This window comes from Myotis lucifugus, unplaced genomic scaffold, assembly GCF_000147115.1.
Source record: "Myotis lucifugus unplaced genomic scaffold, Myoluc2.0 scaffold_109, whole genome shotgun sequence".
Classification (NCBI taxonomy): Eukaryota; Metazoa; Chordata; class Mammalia; order Chiroptera; family Vespertilionidae; genus Myotis; species Myotis lucifugus.
In genome coordinates this window covers 1074354-1094003 of record NW_005871157.1, presented here as the reverse complement: position 1 = coordinate 1094003, position 19650 = coordinate 1074354, and the positions used below count along the sequence as shown (strand labels likewise).

Sequence of the window (19650 nt, the reverse complement as noted above, 5' to 3'; positions counted from 1 at the left end):
GGCTCAGTGGTTGAGCATGGACTTATGAACATCGATCAGCTGCCTCCTGCACATCTCCAACTGGGGATGTGCCTGCAACCAAGGTACATGCCCTTGACCAGAATCGAACCTGGGACCTTTCAGTCCACAGGCTGACGCTCTATCCACTGAGCCAAACTGGTTTCGGCAAAAATATATATATTTTTTAAAATATACTAAAGTTTCTTTGAAAAGCATATACCTTAGTTTGTTGGATAATGAAGTTTATTTTTCAATTTATTGTTGAGAGTATTACAGCTGTTCCCTTTTTTCCCCCATTGACCCCCTCCATCCTACCCTTGCCCCCTCAGGCCTTCACCACATTGTCTGTGACAATGGTTTATGCATAGATTATGAACTTTTAAAACATTTACCATTATTGAGTACTCATTGTATATCAGAGGATAATCTAATTACTCTATATTATCTCATTATTTAATCCTGGCTCAACCTCTTAATTTTTTAAAGATGGAAAATTGTTATAATGATTGTTTCTCTAATGAAGATATTCTGACTCTAACATTGTCTTTAACAACTTAAAGTAGCAAAGAGAATGCTCAGGCTATACTATGTTTCTTGTCCTCACTTTTATTCTTTTTGCTCCAGTTTTCTAAATCATTTCTAAATCTTGTACTTCGTGGCATGTTTACAAGGGATGTAAAATACTCTGCCAGTATATCTATTCTCTTGTAACACGTCACACATATGTACAAATGTAAATATAAAATGAAAAAAGGGAGCAGCTGTTTGAAGGTGATGTGAGGTGTATAACAATGAGCTTGTGGTATAGATTTGGATTAATGTTAGTAATTGTTCATTTGTAGGGCACAGAGAAATGGGTATAAATTGTAAGGTACTGTTTCAAAGAAGTGTAGTGTGAATTTCTATTGTGACATGACTTTTTTTCTGTATTTTGATGTTCTCATCCTTTTAACTTCTGCCTTTGCATTAGAAGGCAGTGCCTATTGTGAGCTTTATAATGATCTTCCTGTAGACAAGGTTTGATTTATTTTGACATTTATAAAAAGCAGTTATGATAACGGGACAATAATAGTATTTCATTTTTCACTACTTATCTCCATTCTACAGCCGTGCAGTCAGAGACCCTTGTGCATGAAGACAGATTTGTTCTATGGCCTCGGAGTTGGGTGCCGGGGACGATGGCGGCTGCACTGAGCTGGCAAAGCCCCTCTATCTTCAGTACCTGGAGAGGGCCCTCCGGTTGGACCATTTCCTGCGACAGACATCAGCCATCTTCAACAGGAATATTTCTAGGTATGTTAATCCATCTTTCCTCTATGATGTTTAGTCATATTTCTGATTCCCATTTTCACTGTAGATTTTAGGGTTAAAATACTTCATGATTTTTAGCATGTTTGATATATTTCCTTTCAAATAAAACAGTGAACTTTTTCAAACGATCCATTTCTCCTAGAAAATGTTCAGCCTACTAACCATAAATTATAATATTTTGCTGGGTCAGCCCTGATTGTGTATTCACCATTCTTAATTTCTAGTGATGAAAGTGAAGATGGACTGGATGACAGTAATCCTTTATTGCCCCAGTCTGGGGATCCCTTAATACAAGTTAAGGAAGAACCTCCAAATTCATTGCTTGGTGAAACTTCTGGAGCAAGCAGTTCTGGAATGTTAAACACGTACTCATTGAATGGAGTTCTACAGTCAGGTCAGTGTGGTATGAGATCCCTCTTTGGACTGTCAGTTCTTCTTGGTTAGTCATCCTTTGATTTTATTATTCTTTATGTTTCTTTACACAGAATCAAAAGCTGACAAAGGAAATTTATATAATTTCTCTAAGTTGAAGAAAAGCAGGAAGTGGCTAAAGGTAAGAGAAGACAGAATGTTTAGAATTCAAATAATCTACTAACAATAAGTAAGAGGGAAAGATATTGATGCATTCTGGCACATTGGCAGAGATTTTTATAGACATGAGTCTTTTTTCTGGGTGTGGTTTTTTGAAGAGATTATAGACAAGAATCTAGAAGAATGAAGTTTGTTTTAGTAAACATTATTGAGTACAAATATCTCTATATATAAGAGGCTAATAGGCAAAGTGTCCCCTCGGGAGTTCGACCCGGAGACCAGGAGTTCGAGCGCTCGCTATGACGTGTGCTGACCACCAGGGGGCAGATGCTCTGACTGGTAGGTTAGCTTGCTGCTGGGGTCCGGTTGATTGGGACTGAGCGAGACGGGCCAGACATGCTCTGGAGCCCTCCTGCAGTCTCTCCCTGGCTGGGCAACCTCCCGCATCCTTCCCCTACCCCTATCGTGGGTGGGTGGGTGGGAATTAATTAACCAAAGACCATCCTATATAATAAAAGGATAAAATGCAAATAGACCGAATGGCAGAACGACCGGTTGCTATGACGCACACTGACCACCAGGGGGCAGACGCTCAACACAGGAGCTGCCCCCTGGTGGTCAGTGCACTCCCACAGCAGGTGCACAGCTCAGCGAGAAGCCTGGCTCACGGCTGGTAAGTGCAGCCACGGTGGTGGGAGTATCTCCCACCTCCATGGCAGCACTAAGGATGTCCAACTGCCATCAGTCGAACATCCCCCGAGGGCTGCTGGACTACCAGAGGGCATAGGCCAGGCTGAGGGCCCCCCCCCCCCCGCAAGTGCACGAATTTTGTGCACCGGGCCTCTAGTATTAGATAAGATCCTTGCCCTCACTGGCTCATGTTGTAATTGGGACATTCAGTCTACTTTTTATCTGCCCTTGAGTAGTTTATTCACTCACCAAATGTTGATTAAGTACATCCTATGTGCCAGATACTGTTGTTCATAGACAGGATTCCTGCCCTGAGGAACTTACATTCTAATGGAGGGAGGCAGTGAGTAAGCCTGTAAACAAATAAATAAATATGGCTTTAAAGAAGTAACATTTTAACAATTTCTGAATGATCAGAGAGAACTGTGTGAAGGTATAAGATGTGAGCATTTCAATCAGAAGGAATAACTCCAAAAGTTCTGAGAAAGAAAGCAACTCAGTATGTTTGAGGGAGAAAGAAAACTCCTATACCTGGAGGACAGTGAATAAGTGGATGGTAGAAGATGAGGTTAGAGAACCTGATCACTTAGAGTCTTTGTACACCATGTCAAGGAATTTGTATTTTACTCTAGTTACAGTAGTAAGTTATTGGAGTCTTTATAAGCAAGAGAGTGGTTCAGTATGGTTAAGATGCTTACAAGATTACTGTCAAACTGAGTTAAGGATAGCATTTCTTCTATTGAAACTAATTTTTCTCTATTTCATACTTTTCTTGTGAAGAATGGAAAGTAACTTAAAGGTATTCTTTTATTATTATCATTAGGCCCTTTTAAAAACTCATGTGCAAAAGTCCAGATTGCGTCAGCTCAGTGAGGCTGTAAGCTGTTGGGAATTCAGAAATCTTTGTTTAGCCATCACATATTTTTTTCAAAATATTTTTATTGATTTTTGAGAGGAAGGGAGAGGGAGAGAGAGATACAAACATCAATGATGACAGAGAATCATTGATTGGCTGCCTCCTGCACGCCCCCTACTGGGGATCGAGCCCACAACCCAGGCATGTGCTCTGGACTGGAATTGAACCTGGGATCCTTCAGTCCGCAGGTTTACGCTCTATCCATTGAGCCAAACTGGCTAGGGCTAGCCATCACATTTTTAAAAATCAAGATAAAATTCACATGCCATAAAATCTACCCCTTTAAAGTATGATTTAGTCATTTCTGGTATATTCATAAAGTTGTGTGCATCAATCATCACTGTCTAATAAAAAAATATTTTCATCACTCCAGAAAGAAACCTCTGTACTCACTAGCAGTTGCTCCCCATTCTCTACATACTCAGCCTCTGGCAAACACTAATCTGTTTTCTGTCTGTAAGGATTTGCCTCTTCTGGGCATTTCATATAAACAGGATATCATATAATATGTTGCCTTTTGTGTCTGGCTTCTCACTTAGCATAACATTTTCAAACTTCATTCATGTTGTGGCACATATCAGTACTTTATTCCTTTTTATTGATGAATAATATTTGATTATCTGTATAATATTACATTTTGTTTATCCATTCATGAATGAATTTGGGGATTGTTTCTTTATTAGCCATTACAGCTTGCTTTCTATATTCTTTTATATCCTACTAGAGGCCCGGTGCATGGATTCGTGCACCGGTGGGGTCCCTCGGCCTGGCCTGCAGGGATGGAGCTGAAACTGGCTCTCTGACATCCCCTGAGGGATCCCGGATTGAGAGAGGGCGGTTCTTCAGTGATGCACCCCAGAATCGGGCTCCCTCCTCTCTTCTCCCAATATTATGTCATTTTCTGTATCTGTCTTGCTTCTTTCATCTAACTTTACCCTAAGTTTGGAGGTAACTGATGACTTGTGGGCATTTAGCTGCAAAATGCTATTAGCAAACAGGATTTACTAAGCCTGGAATCTAGTTGGCCTAGGGCAGGACCCTGCTTAATGTCAGGCTCCCGCCCAGGCCCCTCCGCCCAGGCAGAGTCCTGTGGCGGTGGGAACCTCCTTCCCACCTGAGCTGCTCCTTCGCCTCCTTCTTTCCCTAGAGGTTGCCTGCTGGCGCTACTGTCTGCCTGGAAGGAGGGAAGCTGCAGCGGTTTCCCAGCTGAGTGTGGTAGCAGGAAAATTCACTGCCTCCACTGGAAATCGATATTAAGCGGGTGGGCCAGCACGGGCTTTAGATGTTGGGGCCGCAGCCAATAGGTCCTGCACGCCTCATCATTTAGCTAATTGAGTTGAAAAGTTTCTCTAAGGGCCAGACCCACGACCTCTGCAATGGGCTAGAGGCCTGGTGCACGGATTCGTGCACTGGTGGGTCCCTTGGTCTGGCCTGCGGGGATTGGGCTGAAATTGGCTCTCTGACATCCTCCGAGGGGTCCCGGATTGCGAGAGGGTGGTTCTCGGGTGACGCACCTTAGAATCAGGCTCCTTCCTCTCTGGTTCTGGGTCACCCGAGGACCGCAGCTACCAAGTCACTGCAGCTTGGCAGCTCCTGCATTGAGTGTCTGCTCCCTGTTGGTCAGTGTGCGTCATAGCTACCGGTCAGCTGGTGGGCCAGTTGCTTAGGCTTTTATATATATAGATAGGTATTTTTTTTGTTTTGTTTTTTCTTTGGTATTTGACATTTAGTTAAACTATTATATATATAGTGTAAGTAGTTAGTAAAATCTAGCTTTGTTGATGTTTATAGCGTTTCCCATGTTTTAGTGCTCTTCAATTTGTGTGTTACTAGGTTTAATGGGTATCCTTTTGTTTTTCAGTTGGATTGGCAAAGAGTAGTATAAAGGAAACTGGAATGACTGCCCTCTATCTGTTTTTGTCATTGTTTTGGGATCTGGAAAAAAAATGCTTGTGTTGTCTTGGGGTGGTGAACACACAGTACAATATATACAGATGATGTACTACAGAATTGTACACTTGACATCTATTAATTTTATTAGCCAATATCACTCCAATAAATTCAATTAAAAAATTCTTGTATTGTAAAAGGAATTGTTTCAAAGCAGAAGTTCCATTTCCTCCCTTTTTCAGAACATTCTGCTAAGTGATGAATCCAGTGAGGCAGATTCTCAGAGTGAAGACAATGATGAAGAAGAGGAAGAAGAGGAAGAAGAAGAGGAGGAGGAAGAACTGAATCTCAGCAGAGAAGAACTTCATAACATGCTGCGGCTGCACAAATATAAGAAACTTCACCAGAATAAATATAGTAAAGACAAGGAGGTAAGAGTTTCAGGAGACATTGCAGACCTTCCTACTGGGTATTTACCCTCTGGGTTATATTCACTGAAGATATATATATATACACATACATACATACATATATACATATACACATACACACACACACACACACACATATATATATATACATATACATGTATATATATTTATTTATTTTTCACTCAAAACACCTTTAATGTAAAAACACCCAGCGTCAATACCAACTCAAATCCGGATGTGTTTTAATCTCTCTGCCTGCTGACCTCAGAGTGCTCAACCTGTCAAGGATAGGGCCACTGTGAGAGGAGCATGGAGAATGGAAGCTGGAGGTGGGGGCTTACCCGAAGACTCGGACCCAAGTCCCATTTGTGGGGAGCCAGCTTGGAGTGCTTGGGAGGATGGGCAAGAACCTAGGACTGTCTTGGTTGCTGGTTGGCTCACTGGCCTCTCCTCAGCATCTTGAGGAACCAATACACAGGATCCCAGGTGGGGCTCAGTGTCCATGTGAGGCCACAGGGCCCTCAGCCAAGGGAAGGCAAGCACGCAGTCTGCCTTGGGCTCCAGAGGAGCAGCAGGTAGATTTCCAGGGTTGAGCAGATCACAGCAGGGCAGACCGCCAGCAGGCCAACTGCCTGAGTAAGGTGGCTACAGTCCATTTGTCTGTCTCCCAGGGGCTGCTAGGTGGTAGGCTGGCTACTGTACCAGCTGGTACGTCATGTATCTGCCTGCGGTTTTGCTGGGCCGCATGATCTTCACTACCTGCCCTTGCTTTATACCAGAGTAGTACGCACAGGGTCTCCAGCCTGGATCCTGGGCAGCTGGTTTTCTTGGAGTTTATATCTGGCCAGCAGCTCTGTCACCTCCTCCTTGGTCATGTCGACATGCTCTGGGACCAGCTTGTGCTCCGTGATGTTGATGAGCAGCTCCTGCTGCAGAAACAATTCCAGGATGAACTTGGGAGCCATGTCGACCAGGAACTGCTTGGTGGAGGGTGTCATGCCCTGCTGCACCACAATGAGGGCTCGGGTGATGTTTTCCTTCTGCATGTGTTGTCAGTACACCTTGATGGTCTTGATCCCCACCTTGGGCTCCTCTGGGAAAAAGACAAACATCTGCTCAATGGGGTCATCATTGTGGTTGACCAGCACCATGAGGTTCGTGCACTGTGGCCATCCTTCACTTGGCTTGTCCCCAAACTGGGCCGTGAACTCCTAGTGTCTGATCCAGCTCATCCTGAGTCACCAGGTAGCCTCGGTCATGGCACAGCTGAAGAATTGTCTTGCAAATCTTCCACAGCCAATATGTCTCTTTCTCGTCATCCATGCCTACTGCTGCTCACACTCACTGTGCCTGTGCCGGCCAAGACCCTTGTGACTGTGCTTCAAGATACATCATTTTAACTTTATATTTAGACTAGAGGCCCGGTGTATGGATTTGTTCACCGGTGGGGTCCCTCGGCCTGGCCTGCAGGAATTGGGCCGAAACCAGCTCTCCAACATCCCCCGAGGAGTCCTGGATTGCAAGAGGGTGCAGGCCAGGCCAAGGGACCCCACCAAGATTGGGGCTGAGGAGGGCTCCAGGGTGTGTCTGGCCTGTCTCGCCCAGTCCTGGTCGGGGGCTGTCTTGCCCAGTCCCGATCCGACTGATCGGGGCAGGCCTTTCCGGGACGGTTCGCGGGAGGTTGGCCAGTTGGGGAGGGACCGCGGGAGGGCTCTAGGACGTGTCCAGCCCATCTCGCCCAGTCCCGATTGGCCGGACCCCAGCAGCAAGCTAACCTACCGGTCTGAGCATCTGCCCCCTGGTGGTCAGTGCTCATCATAGCAATTGGTCGTACGGTCGAACGAACGGTCGGACACTTAGCATATTAGGTTTTTATTATATAGGGTGGTGGTGGTGGTGGTTGTTACAGTGATACCTTTATTGAAATATATTTCACACACCAAAAAAATTCAGTCTTCTAAGGTACACAGTTCAGTGGTTTCTAGTATATTCATAGAGTTGTGTAACTATTATTACTATCTAATTTAGATTATTTTCTCACTCTGAAACGACTCTATTTTCCTTAGCTGTTGCCCTCTCCCCATTGTCTCCATTCCTCTCAGTTCCAAGAAGTCATGAGTCTACCACTTGTCTCTATAAATGTGTGTATTCTAGATGTTTCATACAAATGGAAAAACATGTGTCCTTTGTATTAAGCTTCTCTTACTTGTTTTCAAAGTTTATGTTGTAGCATAAATCCATACTTTGCTTCTTTTTATTGCCAAATAATATTCCATTGTATGGACATATCGTATTTTATTTGCATCAGTTGATGAACTAATTGGATATTTTTTTTACTTTTTGGCTATTATGAATCATACCTACGGATAGAGTTGTTTCCACTTTAAGCTGTTATGAGTATTCCTGCCATGAACATTTGAGTTCAAGTTTTCGGTATGGACATGTATTTTCATTTCTCTAGGGCAGTGGTCGGCAAACTGCGGCCCCTTGAGTATGGCTCTTCCACAAAATAGCACGTGCGGGCGCGCACATACAGTGTGGTTGAAACTTGGTGGCCTCACTCAGGGGCCAAAGAGCCACATGTGGCTCGCAAGCCGCAGTTTGCTGACCATTGCTCTAGGGTATATATCTAGGAATCACTGGGTCATAGGGGAATTTTATGCTTACCCTTTTAAGGAACTGCCAGATTATTTTCCAAAGTGACTACACCATTTTGAATTTATTGGGTTTTTGTTTGTTTTCAAGACATTTGCTCTTTGGAAGTGTTTCTATCTTGAAAAAAACTTATCTTCTTCGTATACTAACATTAGATTGATATAGTTTTGTTTTATTTTTTTAATATATTTTTATTGATTTCAGAGAGGAAGGAAGAGAGAGAGAGATAGAAACACCAATAATGAGAGAGAATCATTGATTGACTGCCTCCTGCATGCCCCACACTGGGGTTTGAGCCTGTAACCCAGGCATGTGCCTTGACTGGGAATCGAACCGTGACCTCCTGATTCATAGGTCAGTGCTCAACCACTGAGCTATGCTAACCAAGCAAAGCCTTCTGATTTTTGACAGAAGTGTAGCACTTTGTACATAATGGATAATAGCATATTTGAAGATCTAATAACTTTATATCAGTTAGTTAAGGTCCAGAGTTAGTTCAGAAAACTTTGGATAATATGCTAAAGGCAGCCTGTAGAAGTGATAAACAGATATCTGACTGTTTTGATTAAGATGAAGAGTTCCTTCTTAAGGTACAGTGTTAATGCACTTGGTGCTTGAAATATTTGTGGTTTATTAGTATTACTAGAGGCCTGGTATGCAAAACTTTGTGCACTTGGGGGGGTCCCTCAGCCCGGCCTGTGCCCTCTTGCAGTCTGGGAGCCCTTGGGGGATGTCCACTTGCCAGCGGGGAGCAGACCTAAGCTGCAGTCGGACATCCTTAGCATTGCTGAGGAGGCGGGAGAGGCTCCCGCCACCACCGCTGTGCTGGCAGTCATCAGCCTGGCTTGTGGCTGAGCAGAGCTCCCCCTGTGAGAGTGCACTGACCACCAGGGGGCAGCTCCTGCATTCAGCATCTGCCCCCTGGTGGTCAGTGTGTGTCATAGTGACCAGTCATTCCCAGTCGTTTAGCTGTTAGGGTCAATTTGCGTATTACCCTTTTATTATATAAGATAGAGGCCTGGTGCACAGATGGGGGCCAGCTGGTTTGCCCTGAAGGGTGTCCCGGATCAGGGTGGGGGCCCCGCTGGGGTGCCTGGCCAGCCTGGGCGAGGGGCTGAAGACCGTTTTCAGGCTGGCAGCTGGGGTGAGGGGCTGAGGGCTATTTTCAGGCTGGTCACACCTGCGGGCTAGAAGCAGGTATCTGGGATTTATTTATCTTCTATAATTGAAACTTTGTAGCCTTGAGCGGAGCCCAGGTCTCCTGGGTTGCCTCTGGCAACCCAGGTTCCCAGGCCCTCCTTGAGCGGAGGCCACGCCAGTTCGAAGCAGGTATCTGGGATTTATTTATCTTCTACAGTGGGGCCTTGACTTAACGAGTGTCCCGACTAACGAGTTTTTCGAGATACGAGCCGTCTCTTGGCTAATTTTTTGCTTTGAGTTGCGAGCTAAAATTTGGGTTATGAGCCAGCTTCAGATACCCTACCGCTAGTTGGCGCAGCGAACATCACAGTGAACGCCACAACATCAGCCCAGCATCACGTGTCTCACTCGTTCACTTTATGATTTGACATACGAGTAATTTGAGTTACGAGCTCCATCACGGAACGAATTAAACTCGTAAGTCAAGGCCCCACTGTATAATTGAAACTTTGTAGCCTTGAGCAGAGCTCAGGGCTGGCAGGGCAGGCAGGAAGCTTGGCTTCCTCCATTGCCAGGGGCAACACAAGCCTCCCGTTCCCTCCAGCTCCGTGGCCGCCGCCATCTTTGTAACGGAGTGAGGGAGTGAGGGGGTGATGGTTAATTTGCATATTACTCTTTTACTAGATAGGATTTTTTTTAAAAAAATATATTTTATTGATTTTTTACAGAGAGAAAGGGAGAGGGATAGAGAGTCAGAAACATCGATGAGAGAGAAACATCGATCAGCTGCCTCCTGCACACCTCCCACTGGGGATATGCCTGCAACCAAGGTACATGCCCTTGACTGGAATCGAACCTGGGACCCTTCAGTTTGCAGGCCGACACTCTATCCACTGAGCCAAACCAGCCAGAGCTAGATAGGATTATTATTATTTTAAATAAATTTTTATTGATTTCAGAGAGGCAGGGAGAGGCAGAGAGAGAGATGGAAATATCAATGATGAGAGAGAACCATTGATCGGCTGCCTCCTGCATTCGCCCCCTGGGGATTGAGCCCGCTACCCTGGCATGTGCCCTTGACCAGAATCGATCCCAGGACTCTTCAATCCACAGGCTGACACTCTATTCACTGAGCCAAACCATCTAGGGCTATTTGTGGTTTTTTGAATTGAAAACTTTCATATGGAAAAGTTCACTGGTTTTAAGTATACAGCTTGATGATTGCTCATTTAATTTTGAACTTTGACAGGTGACCTTGTAATAGTTCTCTTCTTTTTTAGTTTCATTTCTTGGAAAACTCATTTGGCCATAATCCAGGAAAAGAGATTTGACATTGGACTACCTAATTTTAATTTATATTCATATTTATCCATTAGTAATAATTGTGATGGAATTAATGTGAGCTTTGGGGGTCAATTTAAATGAAATGTTTGAAAGTATTAACTATTCCCTGGAAAGCAAAAGGAATTATTCCTATGTTATAATTCTGGCAACATAGGCACTATTCATAATATTGTCAGACTCCCTTAGTAGTAGATGAAGATAGAAAAGACTTGAAACAATGAAGAATTGGGATGGCTGGTGACTGTTTGGACCAAATATAAGACTGAAAGCTAGAATAGAGGGCATCAGAAACCTTGGAAAATCTGAGGATCTATTCATAGTAGAAATATGGTTTGTTGTTTTTTTTAAATATATTTTATTGATTTTTTACAGAGAGGAAGGGAGAGGGATAGAGAGTTAGAAACATCGATGAGAGAGAAACATCGATCAGCTGCCTCCTGCACATCTCCCACTGGGGATATGCCCGCAACCAAGGTATATGCCCTTGACCGGAATCAAACCTGGGACCCTTCAGTCCGCAGGCCGATGCTCTATCCATTGAGCCAAACCGGTTTCGGCTAGAAATATGGTTTATATCTTGTTGATGAATTCCAAGAGGAGATCTTTCTGCAAAGAATTACTTGCCTCAAATACAAGGTAGAGCAAAAGTAGGTTTACAGTTATATATAGGCAAAGCACAGTTTATTCTTGTATTATTATTTATTGTATTATTCGTGCACCGGTGGGGTCCCTCTGCCTGACCTGCGGGGATCGGGCTGAAATCGACTCTTTGATATCCCCTGAAGGGTCTCGGATTGCAAGAGGGTGGTTCTGGGGTGACGCTCCCCAGAATCGGGCTCCCGCCTCTCTGGTTCTGGTGTGTCACCTGAGAACCGCAGCTGCCAAGTCACTGCAGCTTGGCAGCTCGACAGCTCCCGCATTGAGCGTCTACCCCCTGTTGGTCAATGTGCATCATAGCTACTGGTCATGGCATCTGCCCTCTGGTGGTCATTGCATGTCATAGCTATTGGTCAGATGGTCGAATGGTCGCTTAGGCTTTTATATATAGACTAGAGGCCTGTTGCATGAAGAGATTCGTGCAGTAGGCCTTCCTTCCCCTGGCTGCCGGCTACGATTTTCCTCCGGCACCTGGAACCCAGGCCTTCCCTCCGGGTGCAGTGGAGAAGCCAAGCCTGGAGGCTTCTCCGCTCCGACCGCAGCAGAGAAGGCAAGCCTCTTCAGTCTTCAGTCATCTTCAGTCTTTAGTCGTCTTCAGTCTTCGTTTGGGCAGAGCCTTCAGTCTTCGCCCCACGCCTGCATATGCAAATTTACCGCCATCTTTGTTGGGTTAATTTTTATACTCATCCTGATTGGCTGGTGGGCGTAACGGAGCTATACCAATTTGCATGTTTCTCTTTTATTAGCGTAGATAATTGCGTTATTCATATGAACAAATGTAAACCTACTTTTGATCTACCTTGTATGTGTCAGAACTAAGTAAATATTCTGGTGGAGACTCAGAAGCATGAAGAGTTTCATCTCTGAAGTTATTTCCAGCAACTTGCTTGTCCTTGCCAATGAATCTATTTTGATTTGAAGTTTAGAAAATAATTCACTTTGATGTACTAAATCTTTATTGGTCTCTTTGTGGGAAGAATACTGTATTTAGGAGGTAGGGTTTTCTCAGGCTCAGCTTTCTATAGTAGAGGTGATTTGAAGACTGTGCTGTAAGACATAGGTAGGCCTTTCTAAGGATCACTGTCTTTGCTTCAGTTGCAGCAATACCAGTACTACAGTGCAGGCCTGCTCTCCACATATGACCCTTTCTATGAGCAACAACGTCACCTACTTGGACCCAAAAAAAAGAAATTTAAGGAGGAAAAGAAACTTAAAGGTGAGTATATTGGCCTGCCTTCCCCATTTACTCATTCTTTGTTTCAGGATTTTGTATGGCTTCCTGATGCATTTGGACTTTGAACATAATCCGTGTAGAAATTTGCTTTATCTGAAATACACTAGTTTCCCCTGTCTAATTAGTTGTAAGTACTATTGACTTTATTTTGTATTTGATTTATGATCTTTTCTAGAATAATGAAGACATAAGAACTATGGATTCCTAGTTTATTCCAATTAGTTTATTCCTTTTTTCTTCTATACATTCTCCAAATGTTGAAAATGCTCTGGGAGTGGAAAAAGTTAGTTAATATGAAAAGTAACCTGAAGTGTTTGGAATAAGTTGTAATTGTTGCTATATGTAGTTATTTAAAACAGATTACCTCCTGATGATCTTATGTAGTATTTTTGCATGTTTGTCAGGAAATGTCCTTTCCTATCTTACTGAGCTCTCAGCAGCTGGAAATCAGGAAGGAAATAGGAAGGGGATGTTAAATTATCTGTACAGACAGATTTTATTCCTCTTGAAGGTATGAACTCCACTCAGAAAGATTCTTTTCAGCCTTTTCCCTTCTTTCTCCCACATCCTCCTTGTTTATCTCTGTTTTCTCATTCTTCACACCCTCCCCCTCTAATTAGGTTTCTGTTCCTTGTATAATTTTGTCTTCACAAGTCTTAGCATCACATCAGTTAATGCATTTTTTCTTTCTCTATTATTTCTCTTTAGCTACCTTACATTGCTACCAAGTAGAAATGTTTTCTTCCTTTTGACCATTACCTGAGCCCATGATACTTCATAAACTTTCTTTCCTGTTGTTGGGTTCAAAAGAAAGCCAGTTTTTATGTTTTATTTTGTGTTTCTCTTTCATGTAAACAAAGGGAGTATCCAGTGTTCTTTTCCAAGGTAGTGAGATCTTCCTCTTGGAATATTCATGGCCTGAATAGATATACAGATAAACATTGCCAGCTTCCGGTAGAATGAGGAAGAACCTTGAATTTTCTTAAAGTGATGAGGTTGTTTTGTTGCTGTCTCCTGGGGAAGGGAAGAAATGCAACCTCTGAAAGACTGTTTCTTTTGTAGCCAAGTTAAAAAAAGTGAAGAAAAAAAGGCGAAGGGATGAAGAACTTTCCTCTGAAGAATCCCCTCGTCGCCACCACCACCAGACCAAAGTCTTTGCCAAGTTCTCTCATGATGCACCTCCTCCTGGCATCAAGAAGAAGCACTTATCCATTGAACAGCTTAATGCTCGTCGCAGGAAAGTATGGCTCAGCATTGTGAAAAAGGAACTACCAAAGGTAAGTGAGTGCCTCCAGTGCAGGCGGTGCGAGGATATTTTTTCTGCCTGCTCTTTAAAGAGGAGCTGTGAGAGCTAGATACCTTCACACTTCAGAAAGGAAACTAATTTGTTGAAATTGAAAGAATGCTGAGTAGTACTCTCTTCAGTTAACTGTTTTTCTAGAATTTGATCAGAATTCACAAGACAAATAATTGTGTGATGCTCCTTGGCCTTGAGGAAGACACATAGTTTTATTACATATAGCAATAGAGATTGACAGCAAGTAGATAGGTGATAATAGAGGAAATTAAAATGGTGGAGATGTTTGTTAGAGAATTTATAAACATTTGGCTGTTACTGAATAATACAGGCATTAAAAGAAAATGTGAATGATTCAAGAGAAACATGTATAAGCATTCTTTTTAGTCTTTTAATAAGTGGTGCTGTAGAAGGTGGATGGGGGAAGTGGAGGAAAGTATATAGGGGGGATAGATGGTGATAGAAGGAGACTTGACTTGGGGTGGAGAACACACACTATAGTGTACAGATGATGTATTATAGAATTGTGCACCTGAAACTTGTATAATTTTGCTAACAAATATCACCCCAATAGACTAAATAAAAACGAAAAAAAATAAGTGGTGCTGGGACAATGGGGTAGCCACTTGGAAAAAAATAAAATTAGATCTGTGTCTCAACACATGTACTCCAAATGGATTAGGGATCTCAATGTAATACAATGAAACCATCCAAATACTAGAAGAAAATGATTGCATTCCTATTTAACCTTTGTGTAGGAAAAGAGTTTCTAATTGTGACTCAGTATTCAGAAGCAATAAAAGAAAATATTGGTAAATTTGACTACATAGAATAAGTTTTTGCATGACAAAAGACAATGGGAAAAAAAATAAGTGGTGCTGGGACAATGGGGTAGCCACTTGGAAAAAAATAAAATTAGATCTGTGTCTCAACACAGGGACAAAATGCCATAAATTGATTAAACAAATGGGAAAATGACATGAATAGACAATTCACAAAGAAAGATATAGAAATAGCCTCACCCTGGCTGCTGTGGCTTAGTTGGTTGAGTGTCGTCCTACACAACAAGGTCATGGGTTTGATTCCTGGTCAGGGTACATGCCCAGGTTGCAGGCTCAATTCCCAGTAGGAGTGCATATGGGAAGCAACTAATTAATGTTTCTCTCTCTCTCTCTCTCTCTCTCTCTCTCTCTCTCTCTCTCTCTCTTTCTTCCTCCCTCCCTCTTCTTTCCTCTCTCTGAAAATCAGTAAAAACATTTTTTAAAAATGGCCCTCAAACATAGTAAAAATGTTCAATAAGTCTCTCATAATTGGAGTAATACAAATTAAAAAGGTGAGCCTTAAACATCTTTTGGTATCAGAAAATAGGGAAGTAATTGAAAAAAGATGGAGGAGCAGGGCGGGGGTGGGGGGGAGCTTGTCAGAAGAACATAGCAACCAACCTGAAGGAGGTAGCCATTGTTAGAGTAATTTGAACAACAAAATATATAGTAATAATTCTGAATTTTAACTCCTAGAATAAAGAAATATTTATGAATTCATACTGTTGTAAAAAAATGAATAAGCAAAAAGGTAAGGAAGAAGGAACAACTCTTCCTTACAATAGAATTTCAACAAATAAGTGTAGAAGGAAGGAAATAGAGAACCATTACACAAACACTACAGTAATAATTGTTGCAGATTGGAACCATTGATGAATGCTAAAATTAGAGGGCAGCCTGGCCAGTGTCACTCAGTGGTGAGTGTTGATCTATGAACCAGGAAGTCACAGCTCCATTCCCGGCCAGGGCACATGCCCAGGTTGCAGGCTAGGTCCCCAGTAGGGGGCATGCAGGAGGCAGCTGATCAATGATTCTTTCATCATTATTGTTTCTATCTCTCCCTCTCCCTTTCTTTCTTTGAAATCAATAAAAATATATCTTAAAAAAATTTAGAGGGCAAAAGTTAGAGGAGAAACAACTTGCATAGATTCAAAGCACCTGCCTCGGCATACGTATTTTAGTACAAAGTGAAAGATAGTAACTATAGTGGTGAAAACTAGCAGAATGCACTTAACCAAATGATCCAAGTAAACATCACTACTAATATAAATTTTGACATCGTGAACTCCTTGATGTGATGCACTGAGAATAACACATCATTTCTATGGAATTCTGTCAAAATGCATGTCATTTCAACCATGAGAAAACCACAAATTTTGGCATGTTTAAAAGAATAACTGATTGGTGTTTTTCAGAAGTGTCAAGGACATGAAAGAGAAAGATAGATATAAGAAATGTTACATACAGGAAGAGACTAAGGGGAAAAGCAACAAAAAGCAATGTAGGATCCTATTTAGGATTCTGTAACAGTAAAAGAATATTAGTGAGGAAATAGTTGACATTCAAATAAGACCTATGGTTTAGTTAATATTTTACCAGTGTTAAATTATTTTCTTATTAATTATACTATGGTTATATAAGATGCTAAAATTAGGAAAAGCAGGGGGAGGTATGTAAGGGAACTATGTTATTTTTTGCAAATTTTCTGTGTCTAAAATTCGTTCAAAACAGTTTTTAAAAATATATGGCAAGAATAATGCAAGAAACTGCCAAGTATCTTTTACTCATATTTAGCAATTGTTTGTCTCATTTGCTTTTTTACCTAAATGTATACTTTTAGCCATTTTAAAGGTTTGAGACTTTGTGCTAAACTTACTCCTAATAATTCAGTGTGAAATTCCTTAGAAAAAGGACATCTTGTCATATATAACCACAGTGCAATTATAAAAATGATCTGATCCACAGACCATAATTCAAATTTTATCAGTTGTCTCAATAATGTCCTCTACATGCTTTTTTTTCTTTACTGATTCAATCCAGGATCCAATCTAGAACTACATGTTGCATTTAGTTTTCATGTCTCTCATGTCCTTGAATCTGAAACAATTTTGCAGCCTTCATCTTTCATGACATTATTATTCTGAAGAGTATAGGCCAGGTATTTTGTAGAATGTTTCTGAATTTGGGTTCGTATGATGTTACCTCATGATTAGGTTTGGGTTTTACATTTTTGGCAGGATTACTAGGGAAGAGATGTGTCCTTTGTATATCACATCAGGAGGCACATGATACACCTGAATCAATATTGGTGTTATTAGCTTTGATCCCTTGGTATGGTTTTTCTGTCTAGAAATTTATAAGTATGTCCACAGAGAGAGTTTACGTATGAGCATTCTTGATGGGAAAAGTTATGAGGAAACATGCTTTAGGTTCTGGTGATGAGGCTTCAGGTGATGTCTTTCCTATGATAAGGAATTCAGTGGAAATATTTGAGATTCTTGTCTTTAAAAACTGCTGAAGAATTAGTAGGAGAGTCCTAGCTGGTTTGGGTCAGTGGATAGAGCATCCACCTGCAGACTGAAGGATCCCAGGTTCGATTCCAGTCAAGGACCACGTACCTTAGTTGCAAGCTCGATCCCTGGCTCTGGTCGGGGCACATGCGATCAATGTGTCTCTCTCAGACACATTGATGTTTCTCTCTCTCCCCCCCCTCCCCCTCTTCCACTCTCTCTAAAAAAATTAATGGAAAAATATCCTTGGGTGAGGATTAACAAAAGAAAAGAAAAGAAAAGAAGAATCAGTAAGGAAATTTTGGTAAAATGCCTTAAAAACTCCTTAAGCAGACAGTCTGAGTTGGGTATATTATAGAAACAGCTTTCATGCCCTCTGTAACTTTGTTTTTGTTGTTGCTAATCCTCACCCGAGGGTATTTTTCCATTGATTTTTTTAGAGAGAGTGGAAGAGAGAGGGAAAGACAGAAATATCGATGTGAGAGAAACACATTGATTGGTTGTCTCCTGCATGTGCCCCGACCAGGGCTCAGGTCCAGGAGGACCCTGCAACTGAGGTATGTGCCCTTGACCGGAATCATGCCCTTGACCCGCAATCAAACCCAGGACCCTTCTGTCCACAGGCCAACTCTCTATCCACTGAGCCAAACCAGCTAGGGCCCCTCTATAATTTTCAATCCATTGTTTCTTCAGAATCAGGGAGAGCTTTTTAATAGTCAGAGAACCACACACCTCTGCCTCTTCTGTATCTTCTCCAATGACAAATGAGCCATCATGGGAAATTCGGTTTCTTTAAACTGAAGTGGAAGACATAATAAGCAGCTCGAGGTTGCTGAGTCATCATCTGTTAGGTCTGCCTCAGGATTTTTTTTGTTGTAGAAAATGATGTTTAAGTGGTGGCAGAAACTGAGTAATAGTGGCAGCAGGTTTGCCCTGTCTGGAGGTGGAGCTAGAATCACAAACTGGGGGGCTAGTTTATCTTTCTTCTAACAATTTCTGTATCTGAGTGCCATGGTATCTCAGCTTCTTTGCAGATCAGCCTAGGAACGCAGTGTTTTTTTTTAATAAGGGTGATATTAGAGTTAGGATATGGTGTTACATTTTCCTACTCCACTTCCAGCCTTCAGTATAACTTAAATTCTTTCCAAAAGTGTACAGAAGACTCTAAGGCAGTGATAGCACTAGCTTATTATTTTTAATGCTAATTTAGTAGGTTTATATGTGGTTCTTGAGTCAGTAATGTATTTGAATATGCTTCACTTGATGCTTTTCTTTTTGGTTGCCTCCTGCACGCACCCCTACTGGGGCCACAGATTGAACTGCAACTGAGGTACATGCCCTTCACCAGAATTGAACCCGTGACCATTCAGTCTGACACTCTAACCCAGTGGTTCTCAACCTTCCTAATGCCGCGACCCTTTAATACAGTTCCTCATGTTGTGGTGACCCCCAACCATAAAATTATTTTTGTTGCTACTTCATAACTGTAATTTTGCTACTGTTATGAATTGTAATGTAAATATCTGATATGCTATATGTGTTTTCCGATGGTCTCGACCCACAGGTTGAGAACAGCTGCAACCACTAAGCCAAACCGGCCAGGATGATGCTTTATTTTTAATCCTCAAGTTGAATAAAAGACAATGTCAGTACATAATATCTTCTCAAAAAGGAATCCTAAATGAAATAATTGTTTTTTAAATATTTTAGGCCAACAAGCAGAAAGCTTCAGCTCGTAACCTGTTTCTCACCAATAGCCGAAAGGTAAAATTGTAGCTTTCTATTTTCCATTTTATGTTTTGCTGGAATGTGCTCTTGTTCTTTGGATACATAATTGCTGTTCTTGTCTCTTGTGACCTATTGATAATGAATCTGATAGTACCTAAGAGAGTTTCTAAATGTTCTCATCAATTTTATAAATAACATTGTTCTTTCTCACATTTCTGGTATTTGAACCTTTTTTGGTAAGATCTTAGCCTATTCTTAATTCCTTGGGCAGACCACAGAATCTTCTTGCATTCTGTCTCTTCATCTAATAAATGATTATATTAATACCTTCCCTTCGAGGGGAGTAACCCAGCTTCCTTTGAGAGTTGTGAGGATTAGGTGAGGTAATGTTCCTCGTTGTATTTCCCTGAGCTAGTTAATCACTCATCCTCAGTTTCTTCATCTATGAAATGAGGATGATGATAATACCAACTTCATAGGGGTTTTGTGAAGAAT

At 41.9% G+C, this 19650-nt stretch overlaps 1 protein-coding gene and 1 pseudogene across 7 annotated transcripts in view; one reads left to right on the top strand and one right to left on the bottom strand.

Annotated features, from left to right (window-relative positions):
* INO80 (INO80 complex subunit) overlaps positions 1-19650 on the top strand; it is a 146958-nt gene that overhangs the window by 23989 nt on the left and 103319 nt on the right. For 4 of the 7 annotated variants that reach the window (XR_002830330.1, XM_023757478.1, XM_006093035.3 and 1 more), the window contains exons 2-8: positions 1108-1293; positions 1536-1705; positions 1797-1864; positions 5581-5769; positions 12661-12781; positions 13862-14076; positions 19138-19191. Coding sequence is in view for 6 of the 7 variants with exons in the window: in XM_023757478.1 (XP_023613246.1) it covers positions 1151-1293; positions 1536-1705; positions 1797-1864; positions 5581-5769; positions 12661-12781; positions 13862-14076; positions 19138-19191 (960 nt within the window). In the remaining variant the exon portion in view is untranslated. The remainder of the gene's footprint in view (positions 1-1107; positions 1294-1535; positions 1706-1796; positions 1865-5580; positions 5770-12660; positions 12782-13861; positions 14077-19137; positions 19192-19650) is intronic. The other 3 variants (XM_023757479.1, XM_023757481.1, XM_023757480.1) reach the window with 3 other exon arrangements.
* LOC102439335 lies at positions 5834-7128 on the bottom strand (annotated as a pseudogene).